Source organism: Sphaerodactylus townsendi, linkage group LG16, assembly GCF_021028975.2.
Source record: "Sphaerodactylus townsendi isolate TG3544 linkage group LG16, MPM_Stown_v2.3, whole genome shotgun sequence".
Classification (NCBI taxonomy): Eukaryota; Metazoa; Chordata; class Lepidosauria; order Squamata; family Sphaerodactylidae; genus Sphaerodactylus; species Sphaerodactylus townsendi.
This window is the reverse complement of record NC_059440.1, coordinates 8,675,952-8,697,195: the sequence shown is the minus strand read 5'-3', so window position 1 is coordinate 8,697,195 and position 21,244 is coordinate 8,675,952. Positions and strand designations below refer to the sequence as shown.

Below are 21,244 nucleotides of genomic sequence, written 5' to 3'. Positions count from 1 at the left end.
TCTGAACTCTCTCATTTGCGTAATTCGGTCTCAGTTTCCTAGAAGGCGAGAACAGCGAAGCCCAAACCCCTGGAAATCATACTCAGCCATCTCTCTGGCTGATATTGCCTCCACACTTTAAAAAAAAGTGTAAAAGTTCAATAAAAATTTAATTAATAATAATAATAATAATAATAATAATAATAATAATAATAATAATTATTATTATTATTATTATTATTATTATTATTATTCCATACTGCATCGGGTCGCTATGCCGGTTAACAGGTCATACAGTAATAGTTGGGGTCCCTGGAAGCATGCCGACAAGTGGGCTACAAGGGACCAAATCCATCCAAAAGAGAAGTATAGTATGCGAAGAACATCGCGGCCATCATGGCTTGTTACTACAACTCAGAGCCAGAAAAAAGAGGATACTTGAAGCGAATGTACGAATTGTGGAAACAACGCTACCCAGATTACAAAATTAACATTGGTCAAATTCAGAAGGCAGCCCCATAAGATCCGCGACGAATACATTTACCGATAAGATTATAACTTCCTAGGCCTCTGGGTGAGGCTCGAATTGTAATGAAGACCAAATCCAAAGATCTGGCAGCTGTGAAATCTTACAATAATAATAATAATAATAATAATAATAATAATAATAATAATAATAACAATACAATAATAATCAAAGAGGCATTTAAACTTCCCTGGAGCACATCATCTGCTGTTGTAAGAAAAATATCTAAACTGACTATCTCTCGAACGTCACAATAGGCTAGCAGCAATGGTGCACTGGAACCTTTGCAAAAAGTACGGCCTGCCCTGTAGCAAGACCTGGTACGAAAGCACAAGCCAGAGAAGATCATGAAAATGAAGAAGCAAAAAATACTCTGGGACTTTATGAATACAGATTAGACGGTGACACCTGGCACACAACACCCGCACATAACAGTGGTAGAGAAAAAACATGTTTGGATCATAGGATGTTAAGCTGTGCCAGCTGACGTTTTTGCAGGGTGGAGGACAAAGAGCTGGAAAAGATCACAAAATACAAGGACCTACAAATTGAAGTCGAACGACTGTGGCAAAAAAGAACAACAGTAATCCCACTAGTAGTCGGTGCTCTAGGAGGAATCCCAAGAAATCTTGAAAAACATCCGGAAAGCCTAAACTTAGACAGAACATCAGTCTACATGCTGCAGAAAGCAGCACTTCTAGGAACTGCACATATTCTACGCAAATACCTCTAATATCCTAGGTCCTTGGGAAGGACTCGATATTCAGAGATGAATTCCAGACACTGGTGCTGTGCTGTAATGTGTAGTATAATAATAATAATAATAATAATAATAATAATAATAATAATAATAATGTTGATGAAATAACTCACCCTGTCTTACCCTCAATAGCTCCCCCTGCTGGATAAAACAGAGGAATAACACTAAAAACAGCCAAAAGGCTTAAGTGTCATAACCTGAGGCAGCCTGAGGCCCCCTCAGAGGGTGGGGCGGGAAGGTAAGGGTGGAAAAGAGGCCAGAATGGAACTAGAAGATTCCTTGCCCTTTCTACCAGTCCCACCCCCCCAAAGGGACAGTGAAGAACAGAATTTCTGTAAAACCCAACTGGCACCAGAGGGCTTAGGGATTTTTGGAGAGAACTGCCCCTCTGTCTAACAGGGGACGCTCTCCCTGTTTGTGTCCAGGGAATGCTGGTACGAGGAAGAAGAAGAGTAGAACAGTTTGGATTTATACCCCGCCTTTCTCTCCTGTAAGGAGACTCAAGGTGGCTTACAAGCTCCTTTCCCTTCCTCTCCCCACCACAGACACCTTGTGAGGCAGGTGGGGCTGAGAGAGTTCCGAGAGAACTGTGACTAGCCCGAGGTCACCCAGCAGGAATGTAGGAGTGCGGAAACACATCTGGTTCACCAGATAAGCCTCTGCCACTCAGGTGGAGGAATGGGGAATCAAACCCGGTTCTCCAGATTAGAATTAGGAAAAGGATGCTGCCCTCAAGAGAGAGAGAGAAAGGTGCCAGCTCCTTTTACTGCCCGAAGTGAGGAGCTAGGACACACCTGCCTGCTTCCAGGTCTCTACAAGCTCTAGTTCTCAAAGCAGCAGGGCGGTATTCTCCGCGGCTTCTACCCAGGGGAAATGGGCAGGCCCTGCGCTGCTGATATTGCCTCCGCACTTATCAAGACAAAAAGAAGACAAGAACCTACGTAGCCCTCCTGGCTTCAGGGTCCTGTCAGGGCTAGAAGCTTGCAGCTTGTTTATTTTTTTTACAGACAGAGATTCTCAGAATGCCAAAATCTGTACCCACCTCCTCCTTCTGTGTTGTCTATGACAACTTTGTGCAGTGTTTGGAAATATCTGGAAACGGGAGGTGTGGGAACTCTCCGTGAATAGCATCACGACTCAGAGCGCAATGGAGGTGAGCACACTTTAATTGAGTGTTGTTGGGTTTTTTCTCAATAGAAATCTTAAAACAGTGCATTTGGCACAAATGCACCAGCGATTTGCGGAGGCCACTGGAGTGACAACAAGAAAGCAAAAGTGGTCCAAGGACTCCAGTCTTTCCCGGTTCGGATTCCACTCTCCTGCATCCAGACCCCCGACTGGGAAGCCTGACCCTCACCTCTCACTGATGCTGAAGATCTCCTCCATCAGTAAGAGGCTGGTCATTTGCTTGTCGGAAACGGTGAGCTCCTGGCAAGTCCCCAGGGCCCGGCTTAGGTAGATGGCAAGAAGGTGCTTGCACTGCCAGAGAGAGGGAGAGAGAAGGAGCCGTGTTAGCAGTGAGGCCCATTGGCTGGCCCTATTAGGAGGCGGCCACACCTACCTGCTTCCCACCTTTCCAAATGTTTTCCCATCCTTCCCAGTGCTGCCCAGTGCTTCGTTTGCTTACCAATGGGAATAAAGAAGAAGCGTTTGGATGTATACCCTGCTTTATACCCAGCGTGGTGTAGTGGTTAAGAGCAGGTGGGTTCTAATCTAGAGAACCGGGTTGGATTCCCCACTCCTCCACCTGAGTGGCAGAGGCTTATCTGGTGAACCAGATGTGTTTCCGCACTCCTACATTCCTGCTGGGTGACCTTGGGCTAGTCACAGTGACCTTGGGCTAGTCCCTAGTCACAGGGAGCAGCAGTGGCGTAGTGGTTAAGAGCAGGTGAACTCTGATCTGGAGGAACCGGGTTTGAATCCCTGCTCTGCCACTTGAGCTGTGGAGGCTTATCTGGGGAATTCAGATTAGCCTGTGCACTCCCACACATGCCAGCTGAGTGACCTTGGGCTAGTCACAGCTTCTCGGAGCTCTCTCAGCCCCATTCACCTCACAGGGTGTTTGTTGTGAGGGGGAAGGGCAAGGAGATTGTAAGCCTCTTTGAGTCTCCTTACTGGAGAGAAAGGGGGGATATAAATCCAAACTCTTCTTCTTCTTCTTCTTTGGAACTTCCAGAGGCTGTCGGGTCCCCAGTGACGAAGGCAGGATAGCGAGCGGAACGGGCCTGATCCCGCAAAGGGACTGCTTCCAGCCCTTCAATTATACATGCGCACTACAACAGCCTTCTCTCTCTGACTACTCACAGAGTCATTTCGACAGCGTGGTATCCTGTCTTGCAACAGCCAGGCAAGGGAAAAGCACCATCAGAGACGGAGAGCCCACAACCCCCACTGATAAAAATATCTCTCCCCCCCCCCCCCAATACACATTTCCCACCTGAATGACTCACCAGTAGACTGTCGCTCTTGCGCAGGACCGAGAAGGCAAAGGCTGGACAAGAGCAGAAGTGGCAGGAGGCGTAGCAAGTGTAGAGCTTGCCGGAGCTGCCACGCACCTGTGCAAAATGGGAAGGACACAGCAAGAGATCAAAGCCCAGGTGAGCAGGGATGGGCAGTGGTGAGGCACAGCAGCTCGGCTTTTGTAGCCCCCGATGCGTCCCTGAAAATCTCAGAAGAGACGGGGATTTTCTCTGGGGGTGGGGGAGAAAAAGTCTTCTGCGTATTGTCGAAGGCTTTCACGGCCAGATTCAACTGGTTGTGGGGGGTTTTCCAGGCCGTGCGGCCGTGGTCTGGTAGATCTTGTTCCTAACGTTTCGCCTGCATCTGTGGTATAGACACAGTGTGTAGCAGACTTCTCTCTGTGATACACCTCTGAAGATGCCAGCCACAGATGCAGGCGAAACGTTAGGAACAACACACTTCTCGCTGTGATACACCTCTGAAGATGCCAGCCACAAGATGCAGGTGAAACGTTAGGAACAAGATCCACCAGACCACGGCCGCACAGCCCGGAAAACCCACCACAACCAGACTTCTGTGTCTTTCCCCCTCCCATGGCTAGTGAAACCAGGACTAAACCATCAACACAAATAGGCAAATTTATTACAAATGGAACAATGTCATCATATTCCATAGGCACCTTGCATCCTGTCCATAAGGAACGCTGGCCTTGTTCGTTGCCCTTGAGCTGCCAGCCCTTAGGTAGTGCCCCTTCCCTAGTTACATCACCCGCTGGGCATGGGTTGATTTGCAAAGGGCTGGAAAGTGGCTGGTATCTTTCCCCAGGGTTTTCTTGGCTGGTCTGTCCAGCTCCTTGCCTTCAAGACCTCAAGTCATGCACAGGGTGTGCCGTAAGCAGGAGAATGGATGCTGCCTATGGGCTGACATTGTAAGCACATTTGAGCGCTTTCACGAGGAGCGAGCCAGCGTGGGGTAGCGGTTAAGAGCAGGTGGATTCCAATCTGGAGAACCAGGTTTGATTCCCCACTCCTCCACCCGAGTGGCAGAGGCTTATCTGGTGAACCAGATGTATTTCCGCATTCCTACATTCCTGCTGGGTGATCTTGGGCTAGTCACAGTTCTCTCAGAACTCTCTCAGCCCCACCTGCCTCACAAGGTGCCGGTTGTGAGGAGAGGAAGGAAAAGGAGCTTGTAAGCCACCTTGAGTCTCCTTACAGGAGGGAAAGGTGGGGTATAAATCCAAACTCCCCCCATGACAGATCTCTCCCTTCAGCGCCGTATCACAAACTGTTGCCATAAACTGTGAGTAAACATAGCCTGAGAAAGTTCTGGAGCCCGCGGGGTTAAGCTGTGTGAGTCTTTGGATCTCAGCCAGGATGCTTCTAAATTAAGCTCCAGCTTTCTCATGCAATGAAGCCCAGCTACATGCTCTTGGGAAAGACGGGATGCGCTTATAAAAACAGCTCTCCGAGGTTGGGGATGGCAGACTCAAAGGTGTAGCCCCCATCTCCTATTAGCTCCCATTGTAAACAATGGGAGATGGGGCACCCCCTTTGGGAGTCCATAGCTTTGGACTCCCCAGACCAAACTTCACAAAACCTGGGTGGTATCAATAAGAGACTCTCCTGATAGTACATCCCAGGTTTGGTGAAGCTTGGTTTAGGATGTCCAAAGTTATGGACCCTCAAAGGTGTAGCCTTCATCTTCTATTAGCTCCCATTGGAAACAATGGAGGATGGGGGCACCCCCTTTGGGAGTCCATAGCTTTGGACCCCCTGGACCAAACTTCACAAAACCTGGGTGGTATCAATATGAGACTCTCTTGATAATACATCCCAGGTTTGGTGAAGTTTGGTTCAGGGGGTCCAAAGTTATGGACCCTCAAAGGTGTAGCCCCCATCTTCTATTAGCTCCCATTGGAAACAATGGAGGATGGGGGCACCCCCTTTGGGAGTCCATAACTTTGGACCCCCTGAACCAAACCTCACCAAACCCGGGTAGCACCATCAGGAGAGTCCCCCAAACAATCTCTGAAAGTTTGACGCTGCTAGCCCAAACAATGCGCCCCCTGCAGGCCAAAAAACGAAAAAGCACTAAAATGTTTTTAAAACCCACAAACGGAGGGGCGGAGCTTCGGACATGAATGGGGGGGGGGTTTCAAACCCGAGGAAACCCCCCCCCCTTACCTACGTCCATGAGTCAAAGTAAGAGATGTTGGGCTCTCTCTGGGTCTCAGAGATGCCAGACACCTACACATCGGGTGGGAGGAGTGATTTCAGACTCAAGATGTGGTGAAGAGTCCACATTTGCTCAGATTCTTGTACTACCACACTACATCTTGAAAGATGTTTATTTGGATGCTGCGTGACAGCAGAAGAGCAGGGCACCGGCCACCTCTGCCTCCCCGTGGGGGAAAAGCTGGAAAGAGCCCAACGCACACAACTTGTCCGCCTGAAACCAGAAGCCACAGACAATATTTCAGCCTGGCAGGTTTAATACTCCTGCCCTCTGGGCGGTCTGCCATAAGACAATAAGTAATTAAAATGAAGGCCGTTAAAAAAACGACCAAAAAAACACAGGATGTGAACGGAACTGAAGTAAACAAACAAAGCAGAGACAGAGAAGGGAATGTGGGAGGGAGCGCAGCGGGAGACGGGCTGGCCGGTGGGCCGAAGCCTCTTGCTAGAAAACTCCAGGAGCGTCCACCACTGGAACCCTGGGCCAGTTTTGCCTTGGGGCTGTCCATTTCTCCCCAATACCCACTGAAGGCCCGGCTGAAGCCTGGCGGGGAGAAACACACAGGCCAATGAGGCAAACTGTGTCGTTGCCAGAAAGGAGAGATACCCGCAGGGACATTCACTGACCAATATGCAGTGGTGGGATCCAAAAATTTTAGTAACAGGTTCCCATGGTGGTGGGATTCAAACAGTGGCGTAGCGCCAATGGGGCTGGGCGTGGCACGGCGGCGGCGTGGCCGGGCATTCTGGGGGCGGGGCGTTAATAATTTCTCTGTTACAGTAAAAAACTCTTACTGTAAAAAAATAGTTCCTAATTTCCAGCTGGTATCTTTCTGTCCATAATTTAAACTCATTATAGCAAGTCCTATCGTCTACTGCCAACAGAAACAACTACTTCTCCTCTAATTGACTGCCTGTCAAATACTTAATACTTTCAAATACTTCATTTTGTTTCTAGAAATCAAAAGAAGGACACTTTCCTTAAACAAGGAACTTTACCATATTTCCTAAACATGTTTTTAAAACAGCCCAACAGGGAGAATAATCCCGTTTTCTACCTTCGCTAACCAGCCACATAGGAAACAACAGGACTTTATGATTTTTGGACCTAATGGGATTTCTAACGGAAAAGCAGACCCAATCAGTAATCCCCTCTCGGCACACACAAATAGTTAGTAACCTACTCTCGGGAACTGGTGAGAACCTGCTGGATCCCACCTCTGCCAATATGCCATGCAATTCAATGGGATGCAAGTCTCGTTCAGTTTGAACATTAGAGCCCGCATGGTTTTATGGCCCAACTCTGCTTTCTCTTCCTGCTATAAGATTGTCCGCCACGGAAATGCCCCCTCCCCGCTTTTCCGGCTGCTAGGACCAGATGGCCTTCAACTACTGATCAGCTTCAAAGTGTGAACCCAGGCTGTAGGAAAGAGACATCAAAAGACAGGGCCAAATCTCTCTGTCCCTCATAATACCTAGGACCAGGACTTCCCAAAGGAAAGATGTAATTAATTCACGGAACTCACCGCCACAGGATATTGCTGTCAGTAACTTAGAAAAATTAGTGCTGACATTTGTGAAAGAGGAGTCTATTGAAGAAGAAGAAAAAGAACAGTTTCGATTTATACCCCACCTTTCTCTCCTGTAAGGAGACTCAAGGTGACTTACAAGCTCCTTTCCCCCCCTCTCCCCACACCTTGTGAGACAGGTGGGGCTGAGAGAGTTCAGAGAGAACTGTGACTAGCCCAAGGTCACCCAGCAGGAATGCAGGAGTGCGGAAACACATCTGGTTCACCAGATAAGCCTCCACAGCTCAGGCGGCAGAGCGGGGAATCAAAACCGGTTCTCCAGATTGGAATCGACCTGCTCTTAACCAGTACACCATGCTGGCTCTCTTGAGGGCTATTTGTCCAGATTAGTTATTGGAAGCACCATGTACAAAGACTGCATTCCCCTTAAGACCAGCTCCTTGGGGACAAATACGAAGGGAAAGGTCTCCAGAGGCATCTGGTTGGCCACGGCTGAAAATTACATGCTGGATTTGACAGGCCTTGGATCTGATACAGCAAAGCAATCCTGAGGTTTTATATTAAGCCAGGCACCGAGTTCTTGTGAAGGGGAGCAGTGGAGTTCCTTGTTTCTTGACAGGCGGACCAGGGCTGCTAAGTCTCTTCAACCAGCCTTTCCAAGCTACTCCCTCCACCCGCATGGCTTCCACACCTTTCTCCACTGCCTGGAACAGCTACCCACATGCCTCGCATTGGTTAGGGAGCCAATTTTTGCTGCCCATATTCTCTTACAACACTGACACATGTGTGTGAATTCCTAAGAAGCCACCAGGAGCAGTAGGTACACAGGACCTACAGTGGCGCCCAGATAAGAGATCTGTGGGTGGACTGGCCCACCTTCAGCAGTGGCATAGTGGTTAAGAGCAGGTGTCTTCTAATCTGGAGGAACCGGGTTTGATTCCCCGCTCTGCCACTGAGCTGTGGAGGCTTATCCTGTGGAGTAATTGAGATTAGCCTGTGAACTCCAACACATGCCAGCTGGGTGACCTTGGGCTAGTCACAGTTCTTCTGAGCTCTCTCAGCCCCACCTACCTCACAGGGTGTTTGTTGTGAGAGGGGAAGGGCAAGGAGATTGTAAGCCCCTTTGAATCTCCTATAGGAAAGAAAGGGGGGATATAAATCCAACGCTTCTTCTGTTTCAACTCAAGTGCCACTAACATCGGGGGCTTAAGAACAAGAATGTCCTTGGCCCTCAGAAGGCATGCAGAAGCTTTCAACCATCTCCTCTTTCCACAGCCACCCCAAACCAGGCATTATGTGCTGTGTCGTTTTAACTTGCTGGAGAAATCCACTCTTTCTGGACACAGCCTGCTTTCTGGGCAGACTCTTCATCTAATCGTTGGCAGATTTTATAGATCCCCCCCCCCTTCCGCTCTGCTTATCACTGTTCTCATTACAACATCCCTCTGAGATTGTGTCTCAGTCGACATGGAGACATTTAAATCCGGCTGGGATGAGTGACGCTCCATGGCGAGGCAGCCATCTCTGCCAGCCTGAGCACAGGGGAGGGTCATGAAAAGTTTGTCTCGCTGCTGCTGCTGACCCTTTGAGAAGAGTGCAAAAGCATGGCCATTTGCGACGGAACGTTCTGAGCCAATTCCATTTCTACTTATTTCCCCGTGGCTAACATACACAGGAAAGCACTCAACTATCAGAAACGCAAGACAACAAGTACCAACCCAAAAGAATCTCAAATGGCCAAGTTCTGTTCAGCTCAATCATCGCAGAAAATGCTTATCTAAAAAGATAACGAAAAGGCCATATTTTATCTACAGCTCTCCTTTAAGAAAAACTTTCAAGCTAGTTCATACCAGTAGCGCAGCAGTTTTAAAAACAACAGTAAAATAAAACAGCAAGGCAGGAATGCAGTAATATGTGAGGCAGGAAAAAAACTCTTGCTTGTGGGCCTGGGGAGGCACATGGCAGCCCTGCAAATAATACAGGATTGTACCTGATACACAGTCCTTCCGCTAGGAGACACAATCCGTGTGACTGACTGGCGATCGACCAAGTCCAAAGCAGGGATGGCAGAAGCCCCAAAAATGAATTTAAGCCTAGAAAGAACGAAGTCGCCGGGTTAGGTGTGCAAAATGCTGTTTGAGGCTGATTATGCACAAGGTGTCTACCACGATTTAGGGGAGAACGTTCGTCTAGGCAAGACTTTATTATACGAACATGTTTCCCCAAGCATCGCTTTCATTTTCCATTCTCTCCGTGGCAAGGGACACCACTTCTAGTGTGACTTTAGTTTCCTTTGCTGCCAGAGTGGGGCAGATTTGCCAGGGAACACAGCTTTGCCCGGTCATCTTCTCTCCAGTGGTGGGATTCAGCTGGTTCGCACCACTTCGGCAGAACCGGTTGTTTAAATGGTGCTTGTAAACAACCAGTTGTTAAATTATTTGAATCCCACCACCGGAACCGGCTGTTAAATTATTTGAGTCCCACCACTGTTTCCCTCCATCTATAGTCCACTACTAGTCTACCTAGCTTCTCCCCTCCCACTGCCTTGCACGCTGTCCATGCCTTCCCCCTCATCCACACTTCCATATTGCCAGCTCCTTCCTGCTTCCTCTTTATCCTGCCAGATCGCTTTTCTGCTGCCTGTTTACTGCCCCCGACCCCCTCTTGTGGTAGCCAGTGGACAGCCATATCTCCGCCACAAGAGGAAGCATTTTTCTGTAGCCACCAAGGGGAAATTTTAAAAAGGAAGAAGCTTAACCACATGGGCTTAGCCAAAGCACACCCTTTACATTTTCATATCACTACTGCAATACAATAATAACCGAGAGTGCTTGATCCTGCCATACGCCCAATGTGCCCATACATATCCAATGTGCCCATGCACTCAGGAGGGCTTTTAAAAACTTTATTTCAACTTCAAGCATTTGTACCATATTGAAATAATGATTGATCTAATACAGAAAAATCAAAATAACAAGGGATATCAAAATAACAAGCCTCTCTTCCCTCCTGCTGCAGCAGCAGCAGCAGTGGAAGAGTGTGTGGATGTGGGTGTGGGAGCTGAGGAGAGAGAGAATAACAATTCTGGGACATGGTCCCTTTCTTCAGCAGCATATAGTCCAGGGAACAGCTTTGCCTCTTTCATTTTTTTGCAGGGGGGGGGAATTATTGGAAAGAGGCTACAATATCTATATAACAGCAATATAAAGGGCTTTGACAAAGCCAGCAATCTTGCGACTGTGTGCCTTTAAGAGTAAGTTGATGGGCAAAGTTAACAAAACCAGGAATGGCAGTCAAAATAGCAGCATTTTCGATGTGAGAGAATCAGAGCCAAGGCAGTGTTAAGATCTCTTCCAGACAGCCAAGCAGAGACACATTGGGAAAGTTGATCATTTTTTCTCTTTTTACCATGCTAGCTGTGCACAGGTTGGAAGACTAGGAACAGCTTTTCTTAGCTGCGAACTTGTGTGAAAAATGCTTCATGATTTCACAGGAGAACAGCCTCTCTGTCAACAGGGCGAGTGATCTGCTAAGTTGCTGCCTGCAGAGGACATGGTTACCGCCTCTGTGTCCTTTGTACAATTAGCAGAGGATAACCTGATAGAATCATAAACTTGGCAGCTATTTTATACTAATACATCCAAGTGGTTCAGTGAGGATTTTGAGACCGAGAGACCTGTTTGGTGAGCAGCGCGCAGTAAGCCATGTTGGTAGGCAATGACAAATGCTAAACCCCAAAAGGCGAAAGGGCTGCTTTAAAAACAGCACCAGAAGGATATATTTCTATTCTGGGAAGAGGAGCTCTAATTCTACCCAAGAATCCAGAACTCCAGGGATTTTCATTCTTATACAGTGACGCTGACCCTAATCTTTGTGTCATCGCCACTGACGGCCCCGGCAGATGTGCTTATCTCGAACAGCTGAGAATCGGAGAGGCAGAAAAGCAAAAGAAACTTTTGTGCAGCTCCCAAAGGACAGCCACCTGGAAAGAGCTCCTTCGCCGTCGGATCCAGACTCGGACAGAGATGTGCTCAAGGAGGTCAGAAGGCCCCCAAGTCAACTTGGTTTCCACATTTGGGACAGGATTTTCCCCGCTCTTTCATTTCACTTTTAAAGGGCTTTTTTGTCTCTGCACCAAGACAGGAAGTCCAATGCCAAGTCAAAAGGGACCAGCTGCCGGGAGGAAAATCCAGAGGAGAGACGTGGGAAAGGAATCGGAAGGAACGGCAAGCCGAGGACGTGCCGGAGTCCATACTCTGAGTCAACTGCCTCCTTGTTATCCAAAGGCAATGACGAACCAGAGGGGAAAAAAGCATGCAGAGGGCCCACACGTGCCTTTCTGTGCGTTTTCTCATGGAGAATCCAAGCCCTGGGTAAATCCCCTCCAGCCAACCTTAGCTTCACTTCTCCTGGACTCGGCTCTCCTTTCTGAGACTTTTAAGAAAAATCCACCCATCTATTCCCAGGAGATGCTTTAGAAAAATCCACGAGGATTAGTAATAAGCTTGTTTGGGGGTTTGGTTTTTTTAAAAAGAGAAAGATACTGATGCAGCCCGGCCAAACCATTAATAAAAAAGGAGCAGCACGGTGTAAAGGATCTTGCCCCTGCAACAAAACCTCGGGGTACTGCTTACCAACAGAGGTATGCAGAACAGCCCAATGGCTAGGGGCAAGCTTCTCAGCCTTTTGGCTAAGATCAAGTGTCGTCTGCAATCTTTGGCTTCAGTTTGCTGTGGAGGCAGAAGGGAGCAGTGCCACTAGGTGCAAGCGTCTTCTGCCCCACAAATGTCAGACCCCAGGCTCTGCTCAATCGGGTATCTCTGCTGCAGCCACTGCTGCCGAAAAGAACAAGATTTCAAGCTGCGGAGGCCCAAAAGAACTGACAGATGACTGACTAAGTGGCAGTCATGTCAGTTGGAAAATGGAACTTAGGGTCTAGCTGAGAGCGTAGCAGCCAAGAAGGCAAAGAAGGCAAAGGAGGAGGAGGAGGAAAAGGTGAAGAAGATGGCAAAGGTGAAGAAGAAAGTGCCTTGAGTAGCAACCAATTCAAGGCAAGCCCTCATGGCCAATCAGGAAACACACTCAAAATACAGACTCATGGAGAGACACAGCAGGGCTCCTCTGGGAGGGCATTTCTATCATTACAAATTCCATTGGCAAACTTTTAGGGACAGAAGAATGAGGTGTCTCCTCCAGTTCAGTTGGACAAAAATGCTTCTGCTGCCACAAATTCAATTGGTTACAAGGATGGCTGAGAGAAATGCAAACAAAATGCTCAGAACAAGCTCTCCACAAACGTTCAGTGGCAAAGAGTGACAAAGCAGGTACTCACGCGGAGAGGAGATCGTCAGGGACTGCAAAGGAAAAAGGAAAAACGTTACTCTTTGGGCTCAGGTTTAAGGCCTACGTGCATCACACCCAGGACCCCCAAGAGGGGCAATGCAGAAGAAATGGGAGGACTTTGAAAAGCTGGAGCAGATACAGTGCTTAGTGAGGGCAGCAATAATCTGGAGGGAGAGAGCTGGCATGGTGTTTTCTGCCTTACCCACAATGCTCTTCAAGTCTGTACTGATCCAAGTCACCATGTTGAAGGCTTTCAGGGCCAGATCCAACTGTGGCCGGAATCTTCAGAGGTGTATCTGAAGATGCCAGCCACAGATGCGGGCGAAATGTTAGGAACGAGATCTACCAGACCACGGCCACACAGCCTGGAAAACACACAACAACAAGTCCCCATGCTTTAAGATCAGTACTGGATTCTTGCACTGGCTGCTTAGCAATCCTCAGCGGAACTGCTCAGAATCACTTGTCTATTCAGAAACGTCCCAGGTTATTCACTGGGGCCTACTGTCAGGAAAGGTTTTAGTACTGCAGTCTGAATGATGCAGGAGTTCCCAGGGCTGTGCCCACTGAATGCTGGCCATTATGCACAGGTGTCAAACTCATTGGCAGGGGATGATGGGAACTGTAGTCCGTAACATCTGGAGGGCCGCGAGTTTGACACCTATGTGTTAATGGCTGCTGTAAAGAAATGAAGCAGCAAGGTCTAGAAACTTGTCTTTTCCCCTCTGGGAAGAAAGCTGGCCTTTGTGGAAGTCCACAAACTTCAGAATGGGTCCCCAGACAAACCTCTAATTAATGAGTGAGGGTAATCACAGGAAAGTGTTCATTTGGGGCCTGTTCTGGAATCTCTAATGTTTTGCAGTAACAAGGGATGCAACAACGAGTCTCAGATTTTACGAACAGTTTCTTTCATCTCCACATACTCTTGTGATGTCTCCGGGAAGCTATAAAGTGGAGGTTTTAGTCAGAGGTGGGATATTTTGCCACATGATTTTTGCCTTAGTTACGCCCCTCCTCTCAGCAGTAGCGCGCAGAACTTGAAGCAGTCTAGCAGGAGGTGCACCGGCGTGCGTGGCAGCCTGCGCCTGCGTGCATTCGTTTCCCGCCCAAGGACCGGCGCAGCGGCTGCATCCTTGCCACAGCCCCGCCCTGGGAATGCCCGGACACGCCCTCTTTCTGCCCCGCCCATCCCCATTGGTGCAACGCCACAGTTTGAAACCCACCACCTTGGGATCCTGTTACTAAAATTTTTGGATCCCACTGTAGTCGACCCACGTGGTCAGCGTAAGAACGAGACGAGACGCGGAGATAACATCTGGTGGAGATCGCCAGCAGCGGGAGCCCGGAGGTCCGTGTTCCTAGCGAGTCTCCCGCGTGCTGGTTCCTGGCACCTTTTATTGTTATTCTATCGGGGGCGTGTAGGAGGGAGGACCGGGGGGAGTTCCGGGAGAGCGGGAGGCGGGAGGTCGGGAGATCATCATGTGATGCATGATCTCACCATACGCGGCGGAGAGGAGCGTAAGCTGCCTGAGCTTCCACCTCACCTGCTAGCAAGACCATTGGTCCCCTGGCGCTCTCCGTGACTGAGCCATGATAGTTCATGAATCCGTGACTCATAGGGGGATGAGGAGTGGGGTGTGTGGTGCGCACCAGAAGGTCACCGTGAGGGTCCGCTACGCCCCAACGTTCTACCACGGTGTTGCTGGGTCAGCAGTGCACTACTAAGATCTCCTCCTTTTTTACATTTTAGAAGTGGGAATCGAAATGCTAAGGGGTGATTTAAAGGGACGCTTGTCTCCTCCGTCCGCTGCCTGGCCGGGTTGACCAAGCTAAGCCAGTAACATTAGAACTTGGTTCATGGGTAAGGGAAATTCGAGGGGCTTCTTACACACGCTATGGCGGGCAATATTAGACACACATTGAAATCTAAAACAAGATCCGATAACGAGGCACACAACTAAACCAATGCAGAGCTGCACAACAGCACTCAACTATCCTCCCGGCAGCCAGCTCCAGAGGGCTGACCACCAATGGGGCAAAACATCATATTTCAGATTAGATACAACTTCTTGCAACTCAATGCATCTTTCATGTGAATCAATTGGGAATTATCAGAAAGATTAAAACAACACATATTATGTACATTCTCACAACCTTGGTGATGTAATAGCAATAAGTAATCAATAGCTGCACGATTGTCTAGGGTCGCTGGATCGCAGTTCCTGCTGCTCGGAGGCCAGAGCATCCAGAGCAATGGAGGTAGAGTTGATGGATCTCAGAAGGGTACAGGCCAGCCGGCCAATAGTCTTAGTGATTGTAAGAAGCTGGTCCGGGGACTCCCACTAGGGAAGCTATGCGAGGGAGATCAACTCCGCTTCAGAGAGGTGGCGACTGCGCCGCTCCGACCAGGAGGGGTCGAAAGGCAGAGCTGAGCCGGGCGGCGGGCGGGCGGCCCAGGCTCCCCCGGGTGGAGCCTGGGGTGGTGGACGATGGTGAGGCCGCACTGAGGCAACAAAGTTATTCCGGCAGAGAGTCGGGCGGGAATGTAATTCAACGTTCTCTCCCCGTGAGAGGTCCAGAACCAGCCCCTGGGGAGCAGGATGTTTCCGAACATGGGGGAAATGTCCCTCCATGTGTGTGCAGTTCCAACTGGCCGAAGCCGATGAATGGGCCCGGGTCGGTTCCTTCGCTTGGCTCATACCGTGACGCGGGCGCAGGTGTTGGATCTGCGTGGTTAAATGGCTGCAGTCTTGGTGACAAGGGAGAGAGCGCCAGCCGGGAGGGTTTGGACGACGGGTCCCCAGCCCAAGCTCATATAGTACCTTATGGATGAGGCATCCCTGACGGGGCATAGCCCAGACCTCGCTAGGAAGTCTCCGGGCGCATTGCAGACGTGGAGCAGGCAGGAGCTTAGCAGGCTCCCGACTCCTAGGTACTGGCCCAGGCAGAAAGATGAGACGTTGGCAGCGGCAGCAAACTGCTCCCAGATGTTGGTCTGGTGAAAGCTCGTCAGGGGTTGGCCGATCGCCATCGGGAGGAGGCAGCAGAGCAGGCAAAGGATGGTGGCCGCCGAGTTGGCGGGTGATGATCGCAAAGAGAGCGGCACAGAGGTTCTCGGGTGTCTCGCGGTGGTCTGTATTTACGCAGCAGCTCTAGGGTTTGGCTGGTGGTCGCCTTGACGCCTCCCCAGGTCAGGTTCGGGTTCTATGGGCTATGGCGACGGCAAATTCCTGTTGAGACCGGCTGGGCGGGATCCCTTTAGAGAGATGTGGTTCAACCTCCGGGATGGGGTTGGTTTCTTCCTGGCGCCATTCCATGGGTTGGCCTGTCATGGCGTAATCGGAGTCCACAGGGACCCGTAGGAAGAAGGACTGAAACACACCCCCTTTCCCCAGGCTGCGGAGGGGGCCGGGTCCCGCCAGGCCCAGTTCTAGAGCGGATGGCGGGAGATCAGGATCGGGTTTTTGTTTCGAGTTGGGGTTTAGAGTTTAAAATAAGAAGGCTTTGTTTTGCAGCCCGTGAAGGTTGCTTTTAATGCAATCCCACTAAATGCCTACTCCTCTTTCTTCACCCGTTTGACAGGGTGGCAGGAGGCAGGCTGACCCCGGTGGGAATTGGCTTCAGAGCGTCATCAGGGCGCGCCAAGGGCTGGTGGGTCCGAGCCTCTGGTGAGTGTACAGGCGGGTCCTGGGGGGATTGTGGGTATGCATGCTTAATCAGCAACGCAAAAGGCGCTTTTGGAACGTTGCGCCTCAAGTTTCGGGGGATGGGTGCAACCGGAGACTGACGCAATCATACAATTAGAGGCAGATTCCTCGCACGCAAACAAAAAAAAAAGGCGTAGGCTTCTTTTGGGTTGTAACTTACCGCGGACCTTGGCGGGTAACGCAGGAAGCTGGATGGTGCTAAAATTTGCGGATCGAATTATCTTGGGGAATTGCCGTCACCGGTGACCGCCTTCCCATAAGGTTGCGGTTTCGGCTAAGTGTCTGGCCTTTTAACGCGTAATTGATAAAGCTGCCAGGGCGCCAGGCAAGCTTCATAACCCAAATAGATTTGGACAGTATTAGGGGCATAATGGTGGCAGCCCCTTTTTAACCTGGGGCCTGTCCTGGCAGTGCTGGCGGTGGATTGTGGGATCGGCCCAGATTTTAATCCAGGGAGGGCCAGTCAGTTAATTGGTTCTCCCGCCTCTACTGGTCGAAAAAAACAGAAGGAGAAGAGGAGGGGAGAGGGGAAACAGTTTCCTTACGGAAATTAGGAAAGTAATTTTCAGAAGGCACGATTGGGATCAATGATCTGTGGCGGCTTTATCCATCCCAGACCAAGGTCATTTTGACCTGACTCATGAGGTCCCTTCCCCAGAGGTTGACATGGATGTCTAAAACGATGGGGCGGACCAGAGCTTCGCCGCTCGTGAAGTCCTGGGCTGTTGACCGTGAGCGGGCGGACGCTTCGCCTCAAGGGTTTGTCTCCCCCCCACCCCTGTGATGTGCGGGTAAGCCTCGGTCGGCCACTGGTCGGGCTTTCACTCGGCTGCTCTGATGATCGTAACATCAGCGCGGGTGTCCACCAGGCCCTTGAACATACATCCTTCTATGGCGAAGCTCCAGGTATGGGCGGGAGCTCCCGAGAAGCGTCTCCACCGCTGCGACGGTGGTGTAGGTCTGGCAGCCATGTTGGCTGCTGGGGTTTGTAGCCCTTTATTGGGTCGGCAGCGGGCAACGCATGGGGCAAGAGAATCAACTGAGCGCGAGCTGGCTCCGGCAGGCAACTCCAGGGATGTTTGTCCAGACTTGAGGTGGATGCCGGGTCCTTGGTGCGTGGAGTCGATCACTCCGGGGACGAATGAACAGTCCTTGTTCAGCCGGCAGAGGCCTTTGGCAGCATCTAGCCCAATAGTCCCGGGTAGGGATGGGCTCGCCATACTGGGTTGGGGCGACAAGAACCTCGTGGGGGAACTTTGGTAAAGGAGATGGGCTGGGTGCATGCGCAGCGAGATGCCATGAGAGGGGGGTGGCTTTGGCAGGGGCTCTTGGTGCGTTTGGGTCTGTTCTAGTATTCTCCTCCTTGGTCCTGGGTTGGGGAGACGCCTGCTGGGAGTTTCCCGGACGGGCAGTCATTTCTCCAGTGGGAAGCCTTTCTGGCATCGTGTGGGCACCGGGTTTTGGGTGGCCTTCTCCTCCTGGGGGAGGACCCTCCTCCATCGGGGTTGTAGGCCCCCCCCACCGGGCTGCCTACACTCCCCTTCTCGGAAGTGTCCTGGTCTGCCGTGCAGTTAAAGCAGTCATCCTGAGGTCCAGCCCCGCCGGTGGAGAGAGTGCTGGGCGGCGCGTAGGGAGGCTGGGGCTTGGTGGGCTTGAGGATCCGGCTGTCCTGGCAAGTCCTTAAGCATGTCGGCCAGTTCAGGGATCTTTGCCCAGGCCCGTGATTGCTCTGCGGCACCTCGTGGAGGCGTTCTCTTTATGGTGGGCTTATGAGGAGCTCGCTTTGGGCTCTTCTTCGCTTATTCATACCTGCCTCTTTGAGCTTCCTGGAGCCTGTTCACAAACCTCGGCATAGGGCTCCTGTGGGGTTTTTGCCGGATGGTGGAAAAACTCTGGGTTGGCTGGCCGGCATTGGGGACTTTGATAAATGCCTTATAGGCGCACTCAGAGGCTGCACCGTGGTAGCGGTGCCCTTAGGCAGGGACACCCATCTGATCGTTGGGGCTGGCGAAAGCATCGAAAACCGTGAAAGCTGAGCGGCTGTGTAGGCGCCGCCGGAGGCGGCTCCCCTGCTGATGCATTGCTGGCGAACTCGCTTTCCCAGGATCACAAATTGTGCAGGGCTCAGGAGCATGCTGAAAGGTGGTTTTCCAGTCAGTCCCGAACCATTAGGTGATTCCTCGCGATTGCCTCCAGCATGCCCTCTCCAATGTAGGGGCTAGTGATTCCTACGTCTCGCATCGCTTATGGAGCTCAGTGGAGTGATGTTTGTAGCTTAGAGGGGAAGCTGGTACCTCGGCACATAACTGTCGAATGACGCTTCACCCTCCCCCCCCCGGTATCTGTGGAAATGGACGGGCAATAAATGCAAGAATATCGGCATCGCTCTCTCCGGCCAGGGTTTCTTTCTTCTGCAGATCGTGGGCTAATACGCTCTATGAAAGAGTTTTGAAACCCGCGCCATTACGTATGCGCTGGACGGAGGTGCGGTGGCTTCGGAAAATCGAAGGCTGAGCAGTTGGGGAGGGGGCGGCTGGAGCCGCTGGAGAGTTTGGAAATGGGCAGAGGAGCAAGGGCAGAAGGAGGGACAGGCGTCCACCCTTAGTGGATAGGAGAAAATTCCCGGGTTGGAAACTTGAAGGTGAAAGATCGAAAGGCGAGGGGGGCTGCCTACAGCAAGTGGTTTCACAGGGTCCGCAGGCTGGATGATGCTATATAACATTGTCTCCCCATCGGGCCAGTAGCAGTGTGACATCGGGCGCCGCTGAGGCTCCCAGCGTAAGAGGCCCTCGATGTTTTCCAGTCCCAGATTCACGTCCCCCCCTCTGGGTACCTCATGGACACTGAGCTTCAATCTCCTCAACCAATTTGGCGCAGCTCCCTCTCTTTACGTAGGGGACTCCCTGCCGCATTTCGCTAACGCTTTCAGCTTTCGTCAACGTTTGTCATAAGCCCTGCTTTTGCAAGCTCCCATACTCACCGGGTGTTCCGGCCGACGAGACGAGTGTCCTAGGACGCTGCGGTCTCTGATGCCGCCTGATTCAGAGGGACAGGGCGTATACCGAAACGGGTGGTCCCTGGATGCGCCGATCCAGCATGGACTTCGGTATCGCAGCCCTTTCCCAGGCGACACGTGAGCAGGGTGAGGTTCGAGGATTCCCCGGTTTCTGCACCAGTTTGTAGTCGCAATCTTGGCACGTGGTCAGCGTAAGAACGAAATGAACGACGCTGGGAGATAAACATTCTGGCGGAGATCGCCAGCAGCGGGAGCCCTCCGGAGGTCCAACAAGTGGTTCCTAGCGAAGTCTCCCGCCAAGGCTGGTTCCTGGCAGCCCCTTTATTGTTTTTCATTCTATCGGGGCGCAGTAGGGAGGGGAGGACCGGGGAGTTCCGGGAGAGCGGGAGGGCGGAGGTCGGGAGATCATCATGTGATGCATGATCTCACCTGGCTACGTGCGGAGAGGAGCGTAAGCGTCTGAGCCTAATCCTCACCTGGGGGGCAAGACCATTGTCCCTGCGCCCGGTGACTGAGCCAGATAGTTCATGACCCGTGACTCATAGGGGGATGAGGAGTGGGGGTGCTGGTATGCACTCAGAAGGTCGTGAGGGTCCAAGCTATGGCCCCCAACGTTCTACCACGGTGCTGCTGGGTCAGCAGTGCACTACTACATCCCACCACTGGTTTTACTACATTTTCAGGGCCATGCGAAGAAATCTTTCCTGGGATGAAGCCCTATTGCATAGACTTAAGACAGATTCTGACTGGTTAGGATTTCTCCCTCAAGCTAGTACAAAACAGGTGGTCAGTACACTGACTGACAGCCGCAGATGCTTACGGTTTGTAACTCTGAGCGTTCCCACCTACAGGGACTTGGATCATGGAAGGCAGCAATAAGACCAAAAGGATTCAGTTAGTCTACTGTGTCCCAGAACAGCATTCACAGCAGTTTATTGCGCATTAAAAATATTCCTGCTATAATAGTTTGCTCTCTGAGCCTTAGTTTTTTGAGGTGGTTTCCACATAAAAAGGGGTTTCCCAAAGAAAGGTGTGCCTGCAGTTCTTTGCCTTAGTTCTTTGAGGTGGTTTCCACATAGGAAGGGGTTTCCTGCAGAAAGGTGCGCTTGCAGATAAAAGGCAGTGACAATTGGGCTTCCCCTTAGCAGGTTTCCCTCTACGTTCCCTGCCCCGGTACCCCAATAGTGGCTATCCCCCCTGCCCTGGGCCAGGGGGGCCCTTGCAAGCAAAAATAATTGGTCTTAGAATATTATCATATTGATATGCCCATTTAACAATAGGTGTATCAGGGTCTGTGAATTTTCAGATATGCCTTTCCCTTTATATCTCTGCAAAGGAAAGGACTACAGATTTACTTTTTTCTTAAAGTGAATGCTGGAAACTCACAGAACCTGTTACGCCCCTTGTTGCAATGGTATATTGTTGAAACAATATTCCAGTGCTTTTTAAAAAACTCTGGTGAATGGGGAAGGAAATGGCTGCAGTGGAGCAGGGTTACAGAAAACGGCAGTCATGTGGGTGGAAAGATCTGATTTTTCCCACCAATCCAGGCTTTCAACAGTATGGCAGTCTAGGCAGTGATGGGATCCAAAATTTTTAGTAACAGGTTCCCATGGTGGTGGGATTTAAACTGTGGCGTAACGCCAATGGGGCCGGGCAGGGCACGACGGGGGCATGGCTGGGCATT

At 50.7% G+C, this 21,244-nt stretch overlaps 1 protein-coding gene across 5 annotated transcripts in view; it reads right to left on the bottom strand.

Annotated features, from left to right (window-relative positions):
• Positions 1–2,413: 2,413 nt before the first annotated feature.
• ZSWIM7 (zinc finger SWIM-type containing 7) overlaps positions 2,414–21,244 on the bottom strand; it is a 32,177-nt gene continuing 13,346 nt past the window's right edge. For all 5 annotated transcript variants that reach the window (XM_048518667.1, XM_048518669.1, XM_048518670.1 and 2 more), the window contains 4 exons: positions 12,824–12,845; positions 9,482–9,584; positions 3,716–3,820; positions 2,414–2,744 (listed from right to left, as the gene is read on the bottom strand). In XM_048518667.1, the coding sequence (XP_048374624.1) occupies positions 2,619–2,744; positions 3,716–3,820; positions 9,482–9,584; positions 12,824–12,845 (356 nt within the window). In that variant the 3' untranslated portion in view covers positions 2,414–2,618. The remainder of the gene's footprint in view (positions 2,745–3,715; positions 3,821–9,481; positions 9,585–12,823; positions 12,846–21,244) is intronic.